Raw genomic sequence first — 19,960 nt, 5'->3', positions numbered from 1 at the left:
TATTGTTTCCTATGAACATCTGCACTTCTTTCCTGAAAAATTAAAGCTTTCTTTAAAGCTGAAGACACAGCATCCCTGCCCATGGCAGGAGGTTGGAACCAGACCATCTTTAAGGTCCCTTTCAACCCAAACCATCATAGGATTCTGTGACAGTACAAATTGACCATCCTTCAGAATTTCTCACAGTAAATTCTAGGCAAATAATCTGAAAACTCATTATTTACAGTTTTGCTTTGATATAAATTTAGATTGTTTGCAAAGTAAATTTCTTAAAAGGAAAAAAAAAAAAGAAAGAAAAAGAGAGCTGGAACCAAGTTGTAGCTAAGTATCAGCAGGTGACCCAAGATTGATTCCGAGTCACAGAGGTCACTGTCAGTCCACTGCAGCCTTCCCCCAGGACAGCATGAAGCTTTATTCAAAGGAGATTTTGGGAAAACCCAGGAGATTTAAAAGCATGAGTTCCAATCTCATGGCAAGCACATGAGCCTATGTTCTCACTCTCGAAATTAAGCTCCTTTAACTCTCATTTGTGTGGCTGAGAGAGCCCTGGGCCCCCGCAGTGTTTCCCTTGTCTCAACCTCCCCTGACAGCTCTGGCAAAGCCAGGAAGGCTTTGGTGGATGCTGAAGGCACCCAGCCCTTTGCAGATGGTGCTGAGCACTTAACAGGATCAGCCCCTCAGCCACTTGTGTGATGTCCATCACCTCAGATGCCTCACCATCCCTGAAACTGCACGATGCCCACCACATGTAATCAGCCCATAAGCTGCTTTCACCTCACCTCGAATGTTTGCCATGCTGATAATCCCAGTGGGGTGTCCATATAAAGGAGCCCCTTGTTCAGGGAAAAAGGGAGGAATGCTCTTCCATAAGAAAATTAGGGAGTTGACCGAGATGTAAAGCTAAAGGTTTGCAAGATTGCTTTTGTTTGTCCAAATGTTGTGAGGTTTTGGGGTTGTTTTTGGAGATCCTGGTGTTTAAAGTTAGTTATTCAGCAGGTGGTGTGGCAGCAGCTGTACATGGAAAAGCAGCTTCTGTCCCCAGTCAGCTATCAGCATTTTAGCTTTTTTTGCTTCTTCTCCAGTCCTTTCTTACTCCTGTTTTAGCAAATGTAACACCAGAATCAAGTCCCTTCCTGGGATGAAAACCTGTGAGTTTATCAGCCAAGATGGAACTTCAGTTTTGGCCTGATTTGGTTTCTCTCTTGGAAAAGCTGAATGGTCGGATGCTCTTGGTGGTTCTGGTCATTTTTCTTTTGATTATTGACCTTGTGAAAAAGAGACGACCCAGGAATTTCCCTCCAGGGCCGCAGCTCTTTCCTCTCGTGGGAACCTTTGTGGACTTTAAGCAGCCCCTCCATCTCGCACTGCAGAAGGTAAGAGCTCCATGGACATTTTCCCTACTAACATCTTACCCTTCCATGACTCTTGTCACCACACTGTGAAGCAGCAAGGGCACTCTCTGCAGAACTAGGTATATAATAACCACATAAGATAGATGACCCTTCTTGGTTTTATCTCCCACTATCACCTCCTCTTCCAGGGGAGTAGGAAGGTCCAATGGGAAAGAAATCCATAGCAGAGGTAGACCTACATGTTCCTCCTTTTCTTCCCATCTGACTGTGACCATTTCCTTCTGGAGTCCAGAAAGGGCTCTGAAAGGCTGGACCGGGCTGGGGGAGAGGTGAAAAGGGCTGTGTGAGAAATGAACTGTTTGGACTGTGAAGATCACCTCTGGAAATTGTCCTGTCATTGTCTTTGCTCAGAGGCCAATGATTCACCCCATCACATCTGAAAGAAACATTTAAAATCTTGAGTTATGTCCTGTGGCTTCTTCTGTGTTGCAGAAAGAGGCAGTGATCTCTCTAGAAAGGTTTCCACAGCTTTGACTCCCACCAGAGCCAAAAAGAGAGAGATTTTATACATGCTGAGATTCCCCTCTGAAAGGGTGGAAGAAGTTCTGGCATGCTGGCTGCAAAAATCCTTTCTGGTGACCATTTGTCTCCTGCTTTTGCTCAGCAGGCTGACACCAGCCTGTCTACCTGGGTGTTCTCAGGCCATCAGCACGGGTGGTCCCTAAGGGAATCCTTGGGGAAGGCTGAGGCAGCGAGTTCAGGATATTTTGTCAATACACACAGTTATTAAGAAAATTAATCCCATTCATTTACAAGCACACAATGCCTGAGACACCCATTTGATCCCAGGCTGGTTTCATGAGTCACCACAGCAGTTTGGGGTGACTCTGTGTGTCCTTTCATGTAGATTCATTCTAAGAAGAGGATGAGCTCCTTGACAGAGAGGAGATATGATCCCACTTTACTCTTATACCTCTCAGAGGAGACACTAATGACAGGAAAGTCCATGCAAGGAAAATGGCTGTAATTTGGCCATAAATGCAGTCAGGCTTAAAATTAGAAGTACGTTTCTAGCCATAAACAGTTAGACTTCCTGTCTAAATGGGAGAGCTGGAGAAGAAACCACACTGCTCTAGACACAAAGTTGATGAAAGGAGTAATTTGTTCTGTTTTGCCCTCAGCAGGAAGAGCCTGAGTGTGGTGACCCAGGTGGTGGGACAAAGCAGATGCCCACCAGTTCCAAAGCAAGTCACCTCCTTGTTACAAGCCAAACTGATGTAAACACTTGGTAAAACCCAGGTCACACAAGATAACAAATACAAGCAAACCATCTCTCCCACCCTAAAGCTCTCCAGCCCCTTTTACGCCTTCTCCAGTCTTCACAGAACAGTTTAGATTGGATGGGACCTGCACGCTTGGGTTTGGGTTTCTCTAGTCCCTTTGCTTCAAGCAGGGTTAAATTCAAAGCTAGATTTCCCTGTTCAAGGTCTTGGCAGGGTGAGTTTTGAAAATCCCCATCTTCTTGTTCTCAGAGGACAATGGGCTCTCTTTCAGCTTACGGGTCGGTACGGGAACATTTTCAGCGTGCAGTTTGGAAGTCTGACATTCGTGGTGGTCAACGGGTACCAGATGGTGAGAGAAGCTCTTGTGCACCAGGCTGAAATATTTGCTGATCGGCCAAATATTCCACTCCTCCAAGAAATATTCAGAGGCTTTGGTAAGCACAGCTACCAGGATTTTGGGACAAAACTTACGTCTCTTTGGAATGGTAACAGTTAAGAGTGAAAGAAACAGGTTGAATTCAACCCTTGTGAACTGCACCTGTAAAACCTTGCACAGGGGAAGGAAAGAATTGAATTCAGACTAATAACCTCACGGGGATATGCTTTAATCTCTCTGAGATTTAGGGGTGAGGATGGGCTCAAAACCAGATTTTAATGGAAGAGAAGAAATAAATGCAAGCTGCCCAGCGATCTATATACTTGCAGAGTTTCCCCTTGGTTTTCGTTTCTCCTTTACTTTTCCTCCCTGGGTTGCACACAGCTCCAGAGACGGGGTGCTCCTGCCTGCAGCTCTGCCAACAGTGTGATAGTACTCAGAGTATTTTGGCTTACACCTTTTTTTCCCACGCAAAGTGACAAAGTAGCAGATTAAAGCAAATCCATAAAGCTAGATCTTTAGCATAAGCCAATTACTCTTGAATTTTAATTCCCAGGAAAAGCCATAGCCTTTTCCATATCCACAAGCTTTGTTTGCCTTGGTTTGGGGTTTTTGTCCACAAAGAATGGCTGTTTCTGAATCCTAACACTGACAAATGATCCAGAGAGAGGATTGTTCACCTGTTTTTTCCACCTACAGGGCTCATATCATCAAACGGGCACATATGGAGGCAGCAGAGAAAGTTTGTTTTAGCAACACTGAAAAGCCTTGCAGTAAATTTTGAGGAAAAAGTGCAAGAGGAGAGCCGATACCTCGTGGAGACAATTGAGGAGGAGAAAGGTGGGGGGTTAATGCACAGCACCATGCTCAGAGCTTCCAGCTAAATGAATGATGAGAAGTAAAACTCTTACCCCAACGCAGCTCCAAACGTGCAAAACATTTCTTCAATAGCTCAAATCTCTATCATACACTTCCAGACTCTGCCTTTTAGCATTTATTTTAGAACTCAGGCCTCCTATTTTAGTTCTTCCTTATTAATATTAAGTATATATATACTAGCTGCTTATTAAAACGTGTTTATATGGCTAAGGAAGTGTCTCATGCATTCTGTGAAGGAATAAATGCAGCTCTCCTGCTATCAGGCACTTCCACTCAAAGGCTTAGTTAACCTCTGCTTGTCCTTGGTTTGGCAAAGTATTTTAAAACTTGTTTAGTCAGGCTTTCCTTTTGTATCACACACAGATGAAGCATGTGCCTTGCTCTTTTATGGTCCAGCTTTTAAAAACTGCCAGAGGGATATTAGTAAGAATAATTTGTATGTTGGTACATGGGTGATGTTGCACTTCAGCTTTAAATAGAAGCAGATGGGGTTGAGCTAATTCTATGGAGCTATATATAGTACACAAGAAAGATCTAAAAAGGAATTGTGAAATTATATACTAAACTTGCTCCATTTTAATTGCTGTTGCACTGAACAGGCCAAATACTCCATGTTGCCAATTGATTATAGTCTTCTATAGTCCTGATCAATAAACTAATTAAGCTGCTGGTTTGGGCCTTTCTTCCCATTAGTAATGACAAACAGTGATCATGTCCATCACTCTAATATCTGAGCACCAGCCCAGTTTAATTACTTTCTTGAAGAGTGAAGAGATCAGCAGTCCTGCGAGGAGTGCCTTGCATTTCAAAGTGATGCTCAACAGCAGCTTGGGGTTGGACTGGGCTTGTCACTGAGATCAGTCTCTTGTCACAGCAAGTGGCTCTCCAGGCTGCTGAAATGTGCTTGAGGAGATGAAAGTCTCTGCTCAGTAGCTCTCCCAGGGAAGACAGACATGACGAGCATCACATCACACTTCACTTTATAATTGTGCTCTATGGGCCACATGAGCTATTGCTAGGGCTTACAGGTGGGCACAGAGATCTGCAACCCTCTCCCCGCTCTCCTTCCTTGATTTCTTCGTGGTGGACAATTAAAGCCCCAGGGCAATGGTATTTTTGCAGTGTGGTTAGTCCTGGGCTCCCTGCCCTGGGCTAAGCTTTGAGGGACCATCTCCTGGCATTTAAAATTGGCACCAAACACATGTTGGAGCGGGCAAAGTTGACAGCCATAGCATGGCATGTTGCTGGTTGTTTTCCCTGGAAAATGCTTCAGACCCTGCTTGGGTAGCTCAGTGATAATGTCACTGTCTGCCAGCAGCCTGGGCTGGACACAGGATGGGATGCCCTGGCCCATAGTGCCCAGGCTTCAGTGGGATACTGGAGGTGATGGGGGTGGTGGGTACCCCAGGACATGGGCTGAAACCTGAGCACCACCATGGGTGAGACGTAGGCGAGGTCTCACCCTGGTTCACAACTGTGGATCTGGTAAAGAAAGTGATTTTGACTGAGACTGTACAGGAAAAAAGAATGAAAGCTGTCTTTAGAATCACAGAATCATGGAGAGATTTATGTTGGAAAATATCCTTAAGTTCATTGAGTCCAATCATTAACCCAGCACTGCCACGTTCACCACTAAACCATGTCCCCAAGTGCCACAGCCACATGTCTTTCAAACACTTCCAGGAATGGTGACTCCACCACTGCCCTGGGCAGCCCCTTCCAAAGCCTTGCCATCCTTTCAAATGAAGACATTTCCCCTCATATCCAATCAAAATCTCCTCTGGAACAACTTGAGGCTGTTTCCCCTTGTCCTGTCCCTTGTTCCTTGGGAGAAAGGACCAACCCCCACCCGGCCACGACATCCCTTCAGGCAGTTTCCCTTCCTCTTGTTTCCTCCAGGACAACCATTTGACCCCCACTACAAAATTAATAGTGCTGTTTCAAATATCATCTGTTCCATAACTTTTGGGAACCGCTTCGACTACCATGACAACCGTTTCCAGGAACTGCTGCACTCCCTGGCTGAAACACTGCTGCTCATCGGAAGTTTCTGGGGCCAGGTAAAGCCACTTGGATGCTTTTCCAGCTTCAGCTGCATGTAACAGCTCAGAAACTGGGGTTTCTAAGGCACTGATATAATCTGCCTTTTCCTGTAGAAAAAAAAGTCATGTTTAAAGGAAAATGACCATGAGAATTGTTTTACATTAGATGGGATTTATGCACAAAGTCCATCAGGAAAGTAAGGAAGTAAGTTAAAATTATTGGGGCACATGGAGAAAAAAAACCACTACATGATTGTAAAACCAATCTTATGCCTGATATAACCAAAGAACAATGGGAAAATCTTAAAAGTATCTGTTTCTACCAAAAGAAGAATTAGTAACACAGTGAAAATTCCTATCTTTTCCTTCACCCATATCTCAACAAGTTTCTTAAATAACTTCTTTATGAAAAAATTGAGATTCCAGGTTTAGAACCAAAATAGGTGGATTTGGTGATATATTTTCTGCATGGCCACACACCATGGGTCAGGTCTGATCTCTGTCCCCTCCATGGGGACACACTAAGGGGCTCATCTGCATCCACCTCACCTGTGGCCACCTTACATTAGGGGGCAGCTTTGGCCACTCAGTATTTAAGAACTTTATCAGCAGAAAACATCTGTCCAATTCTTATCTTGTTTGCACTCGTTTACACCTGTGTAAGTAAGTTTGTACAAACTGGACCACTGTAGCAAAACTGACTTTTTTTTCCTGGTAGCAAGCAGAATTAATCAATTGTCCCATCCTCTCAACTACAATACTTGCTCTTTTCTAACTCAAGAAATGCTCTTTTGCTCTGTTTGATTTCTCACCAGCTTTATAATGCTTTTCCTTGGATCATGAGATGGTTGCCAGGACCCTTCAGGAAAATCTTCAGGCACTGGGAGAAACTTCAATATTTTGTGAAAGGCATGATCACAAAGCACAAGGAGGATTTGGACCAGTCGGAGGCAGGAGATTATATTGACTGTTACCTGAAGGAAATAGAAAAGGTAGGATGGAAACACCTAAAACCACCTAAAGATTAACCCACAGAGCGAGCAAAGAAGACTCAAGGCTGTTTTGTCAGGGGAGCTCTTGCCTCACACGTTGCCTTCCCCTCCCTACCTCTGCCACATCAAACTTTAGCAGCAGCAGAAGCCTGATCACTTTGAAAACACACAGATTTTTCTTTTTTTTTCCTGTTTGAAAGGATTTACACTCTGTCTTCTTCCCTTTTTCGTTCTGTCACACGGCGTAGGAGGACTCTCAGGGAACATGTTCATGTTTCTATGAGCTCTCGCAGGCCTGTGTTTGCTATTGTGAAACTTGACATTTAAAAATGCTACCTGCTTTCAAGAGCTGCTCTACAGCAACCAGGGTGTCTTTCAAAACAGTCCTTAGGGCTTGAAATCCAGTGAAAGTAAAGCCTGGAAATTTCCAAGCCCAAGAGTAGATAAAAAAGGAGCAGCAGGACTAGGATTGGGTTTTTGAAACCATCCCCTCCACAGTAAGAGTTTTCATTGCCATGTTTTTCCTCCAAGTTTAAGGGTGACACCAGCTCCTATTTCCACGAGGAAAACCTGCTGTGCTCCACCTTGGACCTGTTCTTAACTGGGACTGAGACAACGGCGACCGCCATCCGCTGGGCTCTGCTCTACATGGCCGCGTACCCCCACATTCAGGGTAGGGCCACTGAGGGGTCCTTTGCTTAGCCCAAAACTAGGCAAGGGAAACTCAGGAAACAGAGTTATCCCAGCTCTGCCACATCTTGGATCTGCCTGTGCCCCAGGTATCTTATTGGGAACCTTCTGAAGTCTTACGAGGAGCGGTTGAGGGAACTGGGAGTGTTTAGCACAGAAAAAAAGGAGACTTGGGGGGACCTTCTCACACTCTACAACTCCCTGAAAGGAGGGTGCAACCAGGTGGGGGTAGGTCTCTTCTACCAAGGAACAAGTGATAGGACAAGGGGAAATGGCCTCAAGTCGTGCCAGGGGCAGTTTAGGTTGGATATTAGGGAAAATTTCTTCACTGAAAAGGTTGTCCAGCCCTGGAACAAGCTGCCCAGGGGAGTCATGCAATCACCCTGGAAATGTTCAAAAGGACTGTGGATGTGGCACCTGGGGACATGGCTTGGCAGTGTTGGGTTAACGGTTGGACTTGATCATTTTAGAGAGTTTGCCCAGCCTTACAGATTCTATGAAGAGAGATATTTTGAATTATTTTTTGCTCCCCACAGAGAAAGTGCAGCAGGAGATCGACGCCGTGGTTGGGCAGTGCCGGCAGCCGTCGTTGGCCGACAAGGAGAAGATGCCCTACACCAGCGCCGTGCTGAGCGAGGTCCTGCGCATGGGCAACGTGGTGCCACTGGGGGTGCCCCGCATGGCCACCAGCGACACCACCCTGGCCGGCTTCCACCTGCCCAAAGTGCGTGGGGACCACCAGCCTTCTTCCTACCAGCCTTCATTCCACCAGCCTTCATCCCACCCAAGCAGGGTCTTCATGGCCCGAGTCCTGAATCTCACCTGGAGGGGAACCATCCAGCAGGATCTTATAGAAATACCACAATTATATAGAAAATACAAGCCTTCTTGATGGATTCTGTGGGACTGTTATGGGTCTCACCTCCTTACAGAGGATAATTGTGAGATCCTTATGGTGTTGGCTCTAATTTCCAATTTTAAAAGGTTTATGCCTTAAATTTTACAAAAGACACCCTCCACACATTATGGGAATAGAGGGCTAGGAAACATAGGAAAGCAAACAGTTTGGGTTTATTAATTCCAGAAAATATTAAAAATCATCTGTTAAAAGTAGCACTTGATGAAAGGCAGGTAGTGGGTATTGTTGCACACACACTGTTCTCCAATTACAAAAACAAATATGGGATTTATATATAACTGGTCTCTCCCCTCTATACGACTGGCTGCAATGAGACAAATTAAAAATAAAAAAATCCAGGCATTTTCCTCCACATTGATCAGAATATTTCTCTTGCTGAAGGAGAATGTGGAGATAAACCAGATCAGTTTAAAAAAAAAAAAAAAAAATTTAAACAAATTGATTGAAAATTACTTGATTAAATTGCTTCAAGGTCCTATGGGAATGCAGTGCTACCAATTTAAAGTTGGTTTGCATTAACGTCACCTGTTACTGCAGCTCAGGGTGCAGATCAAAACTCGGTGATATGTAAAGGCACACACAAGTGAACAATCCTGCAGGCTTTCACCCTCATTTAATTGTGTAGCTTAGGGGAAAAAAGAAAAAAATCAAAACCGTTTTGCCCTTAAAACAGTGTAGTTTACAGAGCTAATAATAACCCAGTCTGACAACACGTCAGCTCCTCTCCGCCGCGTAATCGCCCCTTTTTCTCCACCTCTCACAGGGCACCACCCTGATGACCAGCCTGACTTCGATAATGTTCGACAAAAACGTGTGGGAGACTCCAGACACCTTTAATCCCGAACATTTCCTGGAAAACGGCCAGTACAGGAGGCGGGAGGCTTTTCTGCCCTTCTCTGCAGGTAGGATGATGGATGGGCAGGTAGCTTTTCTTTTTGCAGAGGTTTTATTTTTTCCCCAAGACACTGCTTATAGAGTAGGAGGTACTGCTCCTGTCCAGCTTCCAGCCCATCCCCACAGTGAAAATCCCAGTCAGAGTTAATAGTGGCTGCTCGGAGTGGGAAGGAAATCAATTTGTTATTGAGGGATTAAAAAAATAAGGTTTTTCTTCTTGCACAAGTTGAGTAACTGGGTTGTTCAGACTGTTTCCGCTCTTTGCCTCTCGGAACAGGCGCAGTTTGCTCGGCAGTAAACTTCTGGGGAAGGTTTGAGCAGATTGTGTGGGTGAACATTGCCACCTAACCTTTCCAGGAAGAAAAGCTGCCTCAGCCTGTGCAAGGCAGCGCAGGCCAGAGGAGGCTCGGAGGTGGCTGGAGCTCGCTCGGGACTCCTCCAGGTTATTTGTGCTCCTTTTGCAGGCAAGAGGGCTTGTCCCGGGGAGCAGCTCGCCAGGACCGAGCTGTTCATCTTTTTCGTAGCCCTGCTGCAGAAGTTCACCTTCCAGGCCCCGGCAGCGGCCGCGCTGTCCTTCGCCTTCACGCTCAGCCTCACGCGCTGCCCCAAGCCCTTCCAGCTCTGCGCCGTGCCCCGTGCCTGAGCCAGGCCTGGGGCTGCCCTGGACCCCCAGTGCAGCCCCCACAGACTGGGAACTGCCCCTTCTCCTGACCACCCCAGAGATTTTGGGCTGAAATGATGGGCCCTGGAGGTCCAGCACCGGCCAGCATCTGGGTGGCAGGGGAAGGGCACAAGGGCCATATCCTGCACACTGCAACAAACACAAGCCTTGTGGCTCTTCCCTTCACCTCATTCCTGCTCCCCGCTACCAGTCTGAAAAAATGAATGGATTTAAAAGCCTTCTTACCTAATTTCCACTGCCAGAAACTCCCAGGAAGGTGTCTGCCAGCTGCAAATCATGGGTTGATGTTGACTTTTCCATAGGGGATATGTCCATCACCCAGAGACCACTTAGCAACCCCTAATATTGTAGCACCCAGATAACCAAGGGCTGTGTTTCCTGAGGTAACACAGGTTTGTCCCTGCTTAGAAGGAGCAGCTGGCCTTGGACATACAAACTCTACGCTCATGACTCAGCACCAATCTGGACTTTAAGGTAGCCACAGTCAGTCCTGAGCCTCAGGTGGGCTTGGACTTGGTGTGATGAACACTCCCTACAGCACCACATTGCTGCTGTGTGATGGAAAACACAGAAACAAGGAATGGTTTGGCTTGAAAGGGACCTTAAAGATCACCTCGCTCAACCCCTCTGCCATGGCCAGGGACAATTTCCCCGAGACCAGGTTGCTCCAAGCCCCATCCATCCTGGCCTTGGACACTTCCAGGGATAAAAAATATCTAAGCAGAGATCTCTGCAGCAGCAGCAGCAAGCATTTTTTGGGTCTCATAGAGTATGTGGAAATTTTAGTTAGGAGGCTACAGGGGAGTAGAAGCATCTTCTACCAAAGCCCAACCCAAGTGGGATGGCACAAGGAGCTGTGCTTCCAGCTGGTCTGGAAGGGCTATAAAAATACAATATTGCAGTTTTAGTGTAGAAAAGCAGAAGGTTTGTGCTAGTAGAATACAAATCAGAAAAGTTGCAATAAAATAATCCCCTGGAGTTGCTGGGGAGCAGTTCACCTGAAGCCCAGCAGAAAAGGAAGCAGCAGAGAGTGCTGGGAGGGTCATACCCGTGGCAGCTCAGTGCTGGCCCTCAGAAAGGAAGTGTTGGAACAGTGGCTTTGGGGTGGGAAATCACAAGTTCAACACTTCCTCTCTGTTTCTGGCAAAGATTTGTATCTGTGTGTGACCGGCATGGAGATAGCGTGGGGCCAAGGAAGTGGCTTGGGACAGGGCACCCTCCACAATGAACACAGAGCTTCTTCTGTCCTAGGTGTCTTTGGATAAGAGTTAATTACATATGCAACTTGTAGAGAATTTTTCCTTTTATGTGACCAAGCATTCATGCTTAGAAATGCTGCCTCCTGTGTGCTTCAGTTCGGAGTATAGTCACAGCAAAGATTATTCTTTTTCCTCTTGTTTTTTTCTTGCTTCTCCCCTTTCATAAATGACTTTTCTGGGGGTACCCACGTAGGATATGGAATAGTTAACAGGAAAAGAGGATTACATCGAGTTCCATTTCCACCGGGTTTCTCCTCTGTGCCCGGCAATACCGGCTTTGCTGCGGTACAAAGCAATCCCTGTGCAGTGGCAGATTTATGCCACAGGGGAGAGTCCTCTGCACATCCCATCCGTGCCACGCCGGGCGCACGAGGATTCTGTCACTGAGTTGTCCTTCCGACTGATCACTTTAATCCTATTGCGTTTTTAATTATTGTTTCACAGTCACAGGCTCTCATGTTGTGTTTTTGTCTTTGTAAAAGGGAAAACATAAAAGATCCAGGGACTTTTTTTTTCACCTATGAAGTCTTCAAAGCCACTCGGCACTAGGCACTGGTTCCTCTCCATTTTTTAATTTGTTTTGCTGTAGGTCTGACCTCTGGCATGTGGCTACTAGCTTGTATTATTTGCACTGGCTTAGCAAATAAATGTTGTTCTCTCTTTCATTTCCAGCTTGTGTTTTCTTGTTACTTTGGGGTTCCCTCTCCTACTCATGGAGAGAATAAATGATTAAACTCATCTTCTTTTTCTTCTTCTTCTTTTTTTAATCATTTGGGGAAAAATACCAAAATTAAATGCAATGATGCCATACCTTAAAGGCAGGAGGCACAAATTTGTTTACTTTTTGAGTGGATCCTTTCATGTCACTGCTGGGGAACACATGCATCTCCACAGGTTCATGCCCAAGTGTGCTTAAAAACCAGAGGTAAAAAGAGAGATTCTCCTCAAAAACCAGGGTTTTCCCCTTTAAATTCCACAATAAAACAAGAGATTTGACTTCTCCAGCTTCCCAAGTGTAAGGAGAGCATGTGTATGGCATCACTCCAGTGGCTCTGCTGCACCTCTGTGCCCTGTCATCAGCACTGGACAATCCCAACAGCCACAACTGATGCCTCCAAAAGAGAGAAAAGGAACCCAAAACATCCTCAGAGCAGGAGGTGGCAGCTGATGACCGCAAAGGGCTGTAGCAGAGCCACGTGGTGCAAGGGCAAAGTGCTGCTGCTCCCTGCTCCTTTCACAGTAAAACACAACATACACATCAAAATTCCATGTGATCTGTGTGTGTGAACACCACCCTAACCCAAAGCTGCTCCTGGGTGGGAAAATGTGGCACATTCTGCTGCCAGCAACCACTAAAGGGCTCCAGCCTGCTGAGCTGGGTATCTGCATCAGCTTCTCAGCACCTGCCTGAGCTCTGAGGGGCTTTGGGTCGTAACCCGTGGTGAAGTTCCTCCCAAAGGACAAGGTAAATGGGAAGGGATGGCTGGAGGGCTCAAGGCATGGCCAGAGCAAGCTGCTCTGCCTGCACCCGTCTGGTGGAGATCAGAAAATGACGGTGCTTCGGAAGCGCTGAGTTCCAGGCCAGCTGTTTACTCCCAGCCCACGTCACCAGGCACACGGAAACACAAAACTGAGTCAGAGGGTTTGTGAAAGATTTGTGCAACCTTATCTCAGATGTCCCCTGAGACCTGGGGCTTGGCCCAGGACTCCTCATACCAGCGAGCAAGCTGCTGCAAACAAGGAAAGCACAAGGCTCTCGGAGCAGCTGGAGCCTCCCTGGCGCTGAGAAGCCGACACTGAAACGCACGGTGAGGGCACCGGGGGGAGAGGGCAGGGTTCATCCCAGGAGATGGACCTGTGGGAGCAGCACAGTGAAGCTGCCAGAAGGTTTTGATCTCAATTCCACAAAGCTCATTTCTGTCCTTTAGAAAAGGGCATGGAGCACTAGGGTTTAGTAAAGTACTGAGGGGAGGCTGGAGGGGAAAGGGGAAGCTGGGGGTGTTCTGATTTATGGTGGGTTTTTTTGTTTTTTTTTTTTAAATCAGATCAGAGGAAATCTTTCAGTTTAATCAAGAAGGGTTTTAATTGTTGCTGAAAGCTGGGAAAGCAGGAGTCTGAACACAGCCTCTAGACCAGGCCAGCAAAAGCCACTCCATGCTGTCCTGTGTTTGCACCCACAGCTGTGCCAGCATATCATCCATCTTCCCCTGGCCCTGGGGGCCTCAGTGGTGCCCTGTGAGCTCTGCCTGCTCTGACCTGCTGTGGGACACATCCCTGCAGAACCCCACCATCCAGCCATGCTGCACTTCCCCTGGGACAGCATCTCCCTCCAGACATTCCTCATCTTTCTCCTTGTCTTCCTGCTCATCGCTGACTACATGAAGAACAGAAATCCAAAGAACTTCCCTCCCACCCCCTTCCGCCTTCCCTTTTTGGGGCACATCTACCTTGTAATCTTCAAAGATCCCGTGGTCTCAGTGAATAGGGTATGTAGGTGGGTGGGCAGTGTGGGGAAGGGATGGAGGGATTGCAGCTACACATCTCTGGCCATGCAGGGAAGGGGATAACCCAAACACCTGAAGGCAGGCAGGAGGTTTGCCCTCATTGATAACACTTACCTGAGTACAAGGAGGGTGATGTGTGGAGTGATCCTGTGGGCAAAGGTCACAACATGATACCACAGGTGCAGTCACAGATGTATGAACCCCATAGGTCTGAGATGGGGCTGGGATGGGTGAAACAAAAACTGGAAAAATATAGGACTGAAAAATCAAACCTGGTGAGACTTACTGGATTTATGGCCAATTAACACCAACTTCAGATCACTGATTCAGGAAAAGAGGAAAGAAAAAAGTCTGTGCCCTCAGGCAGAGTGCACACATTCTGTCTCCCCTCCCACTCTTCCCATACTTTCACCCAAGTCCCATGACAGGGCTGTGCCAGTCTCACCAGGCACATTCATTACAAATTATTCATGTCCCCTCCCAGATGAGTAAAAGATATGGTGACATCTTCGGCATGCACATGGGCAGCATGAAGTTAGTGATGGTAAGTGGGATGCGGCTGGTGAAGGAAGTGCTTGTGAACCAAGGGGAAAAGTTCCTGGACCGCCCTGATCTTCCTCTCGATGAGGAGATCTTCAGCAAGATGGGTGAGTTATCCCTGAAGTAAGAGCCAAGCCTTGACCCTGCAGAGGTCTGAGACAACTGGAGAGAGGGCAGAGCCCTGGAGCTTTTCTCCCTCGATAGGGGATCAGCCCTGGCTCACAGGGGGTGTTCCTGCCAGGACTGATCTCCTCCACCGGGCATCTGTGGAAGGCACAGAGGAGGTTCACCCTGACCACACTCCGAAACTTCGGCTTGGGGAAGAGGAGCCTGGAGGAGCGCATCCAGGAGGAGTGCCAATACCTCGTGGATGCATTTAGGGATGAGCAGGGTGAGTGCCACAGCCCTCATCAGCTGTGACGGCAGGAACTGGTAGGGCCTGTTATAATTTCACTGTCTGCTGACAAATACCCCACCTTGCAAGGGATGCTACAACCCTGCCAGCATCCCTGCTCCTTTCTACAGGTGCTTTGCCTTCCAGCTGGTTGGGGAACGCAGCCAGGCAACACCCACTGCATTATTCATAGCCCACCTTCAGCCTACTCCTCTCTGGGAAATACCATGTGTGCATAAACACTGATATTTCCAATGAATTCGAATGACATCCTGCAGACCTTGATTTCCAAAGTAAACAAACTTATCTCCATAATCTGATTGAACTGGGACCACTGGGGCTGCCCTGCCAAGCTTGGCCAGCTCATGGGGTCAGCCAGGCATCCCAGGAAAGCACTGACATAGGATAGTGCCCATTAGGGGCCACTCATTTCATTCGTATTTCTTGACTATTTTACCTCTGACGTGTGTTTTCTTCTTTTCTGAGAAGAATGGAAGAGAACTGATCTTTTTTCTTCTCCAGGGAATCCTTTCAACCCTCAGTTGAAAGTCACTAATGCTGTTTCAAACGTCATCTGCTCCCTCATCTTTGGCAATCGGTTTGAATATCACGATGAGGACTTCCAAAGGCTGCTGAAGCTGATGTACGACACGGTTGTCCTCCACGGAGCCATCACGAGCCAGGTACAGCCCTCCTCCCACCAACGCAGGGCCATGGTTCCGTCTCTGGAGTCAGCCTCAAAAGCCACAGTGCTGTCATCACCAAACCTGTCATTCCACGTTCCTTTGCACAGGATAGATTTGCCTGTTAATTTCTTTCTGCTTTCAGTTCAAGTTGTGCCATGCTCACGCTGCTCTCTCTCACCCAAAATCACTTTTCCTGCCCACTGATTGCCAGCTTGCCTGCTGAAACACTGGGTAACACATGACTTACTCCATAATGAGAATTCTGCTCTTCTGGACCTGAGCTATTTCCACCAGGTCCAGAAATTCAGCAAGTGCAATTGCAGACTCCTCAAGTTTTGATGTCAGAAGAGTTTTTAAAGTCATTTATTCAATTTGTTGTTCTCCTTTTGTGTTCAAAGCTGTATAACAGCTTCCCATCTATAATGAAGTACTTACCTGGAGCCCACCAAACCGTTTTTAAAAACTGGAGGGTGTTGAAAAATTTTATTCGAGAGAAGATCAACAAACACAAGGAGGACTGGAACCCCTCGGAGTGCCGGGACTACATCGACAGCTACCTGCTGGAGATTTCCAAGGTCAGCAATGGGGAGAAAACCCTACTGGGGCAGGACTTAGCCATCAGAAGGGATGGGGAATGAGCCCAGATTCTCCATCTGAGTTGCCTGTGTGGCCTCTTATGAGCTCAGGACAGACATCAGGTTCAGGCCACCACCAGCAGGATGGGGATGCAGGGGGGTCAGCAGTTTCTACCAAAATCCTTGTGGGGGTCTGGACCAAGCCTGGTGCCAGGACACCCTCACTGTTCCTGTGGCACTAACACACCCTCTCATGAAGGACAACGGCAGTGACACCTTCCAGGAGGAACATCTCACTGCCTGCACACTCGACCTGCTGGTAGCCGGGACCGAGACCACGTCCTCAACCCTCCGCTGGGCTTTGCTGTTTATGGCCATGTATCCAGAAATTCAAGGTACAGTTAAGAAAAATCAGTGTTTCCCTTGCTTTTATCTGTCACAGCTTTGTGAGAGAGCAGTTGGGAATGTCCCCACACTTGCCTAAGAGGTGTAAACAGTGGCCCAGGTCCCTTCGTGGACCCTCACAGCAATAGCCTTGTAATATTCCGCAGGTTGTTCCCTGGGCTGATTCCTGCTCTTTCCCCCTAGCCCGGGTGCAAGCCGAGATCGATGCAGTCATTGGCCAGGCACAGCCACCAGCCCTGGAGGACAGGAACAACCTGCACTACACCAACGCTGTCATCCATGAAGTGCAGAGGAAAGGCAACATTATCCCTTTCAACGCGCCAAGAATGGCAGCAGAGGATGCCTACTTGGATGGCTACTACATCCCAAAGGTAAATTCCAGGGAGACTCCCAGCTCCCCAGGGCACAGTGTGCCAGGCCAGGTCCCTCCTGTGCAGACAGTGTCCCTGCCCAGAGTTCACTCCTGCTGAACATGGATTTTTGCTATCCAAACAATGTTCTCCAGTTCCCTGAATGGTGCCACACCTCCCCACATGCCTTTGAGGCACAAATCCCAGCTCTTACAGAACTTTGACCCAAGTTTACAGCAGATAAAAACAATGCTGATGAGGGAAAAATGCAGTTATGTAACTACACCTCCAAACAGACAAGAAGTAGAAAGATCTGGGCATGCAATGGGGTATGGCACAAATAATTTTGGTAGAATTTGACTATGGATGTTCTTCCTGGAGAGGAGACTGGAAAATAAAACTGCCCCTCTTGCTGTCAGTGCTAGAGAAAGTGTGATTTATTTTTCTTTTTTTCCTCTTAGGGCACTGTTGTAATGACAAATTTAACCTCTCTGCTGTTTGACAAGAGTGAGTGGAAAACCCCTGATGCTTTTAACCCCGAGCATTTTCTGAAGGATGGCAAGTTCTGGAAAAAAGAATATTTTATACCATTTTCTGTGGGTAAGATTTGCTGACTTGTGGTGCACGTGTGGGCTTGAGTTTCCAACTGCAGGGTGGAGACAGAGAGGAAAATAGCAATGGAAAGGGCAGATACACCCTGGGACGTTTTGCCCAAACTGCTCCCATGGCCTGCCCCAAGTACCACAACCACACTTGGGGCTCTTTCTTGTCTCTCTTCACACTCACAGAAGAGAAATGAGGATGAATAAAAACCCATATAAATTCCAGAGACCTTAGGAACACCTTCACCGAGGCAAGAGCAGTGCTCCGTGCTCCTGCTCCCACATGGCTGAGCTCACCAGGGGCCTCACTGCTGCCACAACAGGGTTCCCCAGCCAGCAGCGTTCCCTGGGGAAGTTGCTTTCAGCACCTGTTTCCACCAGCACCACACAACTCCTCTGGTAGCTCTCTTTGGTGAGCTCTCCCAGCATGGGCATGTCCAGGCCACGTGTGTGTGTGTGTGAATTGTCCTCACAAAGTCATGCAATTTGGGGGGCAGACCATACTGTAATGCCAAAGTCGTTACTGGGAAGCTTGGTTTGGGTTGCAAAACTCATCCAGGAATGGGATAACACAGCTAGACCATGGTCCTAAGGGCGGGCAGAGCATTTTCAGCAGCAAAAGCAGAGTCTGAGGATGTTGTGGGTTGCTGTCTCCACAGGAAAACGTGCCTGCCTGGGAGAGGTGCTGGCCCGTGCTGAGCTCTTCCTCTTCTTCACATCTCTGCTCCAGAAATTCACCTTCCAGGTACCCCCAGACACCAAGCTCAGCCTCCAGCCCATGATAGGCATTGCAATGGCCCCACAGCCCTACAAGATCTGTGCTGTGCCTCGGTAGGGAAGCCTTGCCCACCATCCTCACATGGAAATCCTCTGTGAAGGGTGCTGAAAACAAGCTCTTGACAGCTCCAGGGGGAGGCTAGGGGGTTTCTTTCTTTCAAAGCAATTGCAAAATCATTTCTATTACAAGTAGACCTTGCACCCTGTATCCTGTGATAATGTGATCATGTGATCAGTCTGGGAGCTACCAGGGCATTTTTAGGCTTGCCCTATGGCACTGTAAATGAATGAGAGGCTTAGGGCTTTCCTAATTTTATGATGGATGGCCATGGTTCACCTTGGCAAAATGAGGGATACTTTAGAGACTGCACTGTTGAGGCTGTGGCCGGGTACAGTGGAAGGGCAATACCAGCCTTTGTTTTATAACATTAACACCAGTATTAATTTGACATTTCCTTAATATGTACTCCTCTAAAAAATGTCACTCTATAAAACCTGTCCCATGCATCAATAAATCTTTACAAATACACTTTTGTCATGAAGTGTTCTGCAAAGTGAAGACCAACACAGGCCATGTCTGGCACTGGCTGTGGGCTTCGGCCGTGCCCTGTGTTTCTGCCCCTGCAGTGCTGCAGCACTGCAGGAGGCTGGCACTGTAAAAGCAAAGGCAATTCCTACAGAAGTGATGGAAAAAATGATCCTGACAGCACAACTAGAATTACAATATGCAAAATCCTCCCTGTTTACCTGCCCAGCATCACGGAGTGACTGGTGTGTCCAGGGGCAGCAGGGTGAGCTCCAGCAACACATGACGCAGTTAAGCTGCACTCAACAGTCTAATGAGGGAAAGGGTGCCTTGGAAAATAACAGCAACAAATTACTATTTTAAACCATCACCTACACAGTGAAAGCAGCCCAAGATAGGCAACCAGTGGTTAACACCAGGAAATGCACTGAACTGGGAAACAGCTGCACCACAGGACCCCGCTGAAGCTGCAGCTCCCAGGAGCAGGATGGGGGCTGCCTCAGGAAATCAGCACAACACCAGGAACACACACCTCCAGCTCCTGCTCTCCTGCTGAGGAAATGATCAGAGAGCAAGCTTTTCCTCTTCAATTTTCCCTGGATGTTCCTAGAGGAAGCAAACTTCTCCAGGTGAACACAGCTTCTGGCAAAGCTCCTTCAGCTCCAGACTGGGTGGGGGGTTCTGCCACCTCCTCTGGTGTTCTGTGCCAGTGGAAACGAGTTTGGACTGAGATAGTGTTTCTGGTACTTGAGGCTGTTTCACACACCCATAAGGTGGAGAAAAGAGGACACATGGTGGGATACAAACCAGCCCATTTATAAAATGCAGACTTGTCTCATCCCATTCCTAGTGAGAACCTGGTCAGCCCCTGCCCCCCACCCCTCCTTCTCCTCATGCCGGCTGCCATCCAACCTGCTGCTGGCACGGGCTCCCACACCTCCCCTTTCCAGCAGAAACAAGAAAGTCATTTGACTTTCTAGACCTGATACCCTTTCTTTTCCTTTCCTGAGAGAGGCTGAAGGGGAAGGCTGCATGCCTGGAATTGACTGGGAACAGGGGAAGGGAGCAGTGACGAGTTTCTCCTGTGTGCAGCATTATTCCCAAAACACGTCCAGTTCACAGGTGTCATCTGACTGTTTTGTGGTACTTTGTCCCCCAGTGCTCTGCTCAGATTCCCATTCCCTTTCCCAAGCTGCTGCTCTATCCAAAAGCTTCCTCTGTAGGCCTCTGCTA

At 47.6% G+C, this 19,960-nt stretch overlaps 2 protein-coding genes across 2 annotated transcripts; both read left to right on the top strand.

The window, feature by feature from the left end:
• Positions 1-1,166: 1,166 nt before the first annotated feature.
• On the top strand, positions 1,167-10,070 carry LOC138114289 (cytochrome P450 2J2-like). The gene is made up of 9 exons (XM_069023546.1): positions 1,167-1,373; positions 2,907-3,069; positions 3,711-3,851; positions 5,790-5,950; positions 6,748-6,924; positions 7,456-7,597; positions 8,151-8,338; positions 9,297-9,435; positions 9,892-10,070. The coding sequence occupies exons 1-9, from the start codon at positions 1,167-1,169 to the stop codon at positions 10,068-10,070; spliced, it is 1,497 nt and encodes a 498-aa protein (XP_068879647.1).
• Positions 10,071-13,023: 2,953 nt separating this feature from the next.
• On the top strand, positions 13,024-18,730 carry LOC138114288 (cytochrome P450 2J2-like). The gene is made up of 10 exons (XM_069023544.1): positions 13,024-13,176; positions 13,549-13,854; positions 14,357-14,519; positions 14,654-14,803; positions 15,329-15,489; positions 15,891-16,067; positions 16,327-16,462; positions 16,656-16,843; positions 17,284-17,422; positions 18,084-18,730. The coding sequence occupies exons 2-10, from the start codon at positions 13,666-13,668 to the stop codon at positions 18,257-18,259; spliced, it is 1,479 nt and encodes a 492-aa protein (XP_068879645.1). The 5' UTR covers positions 13,024-13,176; positions 13,549-13,665; the 3' UTR covers positions 18,260-18,730.
• Positions 18,731-19,960: the final 1,230 nt, after the last annotated feature.

The sequence above is a fragment of the Aphelocoma coerulescens genome, chromosome 8, assembly GCF_041296385.1.
Source record: "Aphelocoma coerulescens isolate FSJ_1873_10779 chromosome 8, UR_Acoe_1.0, whole genome shotgun sequence".
NCBI classification, from domain to species: Eukaryota; Metazoa; Chordata; class Aves; order Passeriformes; family Corvidae; genus Aphelocoma; species Aphelocoma coerulescens.
This window is presented reverse-complemented; position numbering and strand designations above follow the sequence as displayed.

Bases quoted from the DNA above. Each gene is read 5' to 3' on its own strand.
- LOC138114289 (XM_069023546.1), top strand. From the start codon at position 1,167: ATGGAACTTCAGTTTTGGCCTGATTTGGTTTCTCTCTTGGAAAAGCTG. The intron at 3,852-5,789 runs GTGGGGGGTTAA...TGTTTCCTCCAG, and splicing joins GACAATTGAGGAGGAGAAAG to GACAACCATTTGACCCCCAC. The intron at 8,339-9,296 runs GTGCGTGGGGAC...CACCTCTCACAG, and splicing joins CCGGCTTCCACCTGCCCAAA to GGCACCACCCTGATGACCAG.
- LOC138114288 (XM_069023544.1), top strand. From the start codon at position 13,666: ATGCTGCACTTCCCCTGGGACAGCATCTCCCTCCAGACATTCCTCATC. The intron at 14,804-15,328 runs GTGAGTGCCACA...TTTCTTCTCCAG, and splicing joins TGCATTTAGGGATGAGCAGG to GGAATCCTTTCAACCCTCAG. The intron at 16,463-16,655 runs GTACAGTTAAGA...CTTTCCCCCTAG, and splicing joins CATGTATCCAGAAATTCAAG to CCCGGGTGCAAGCCGAGATC.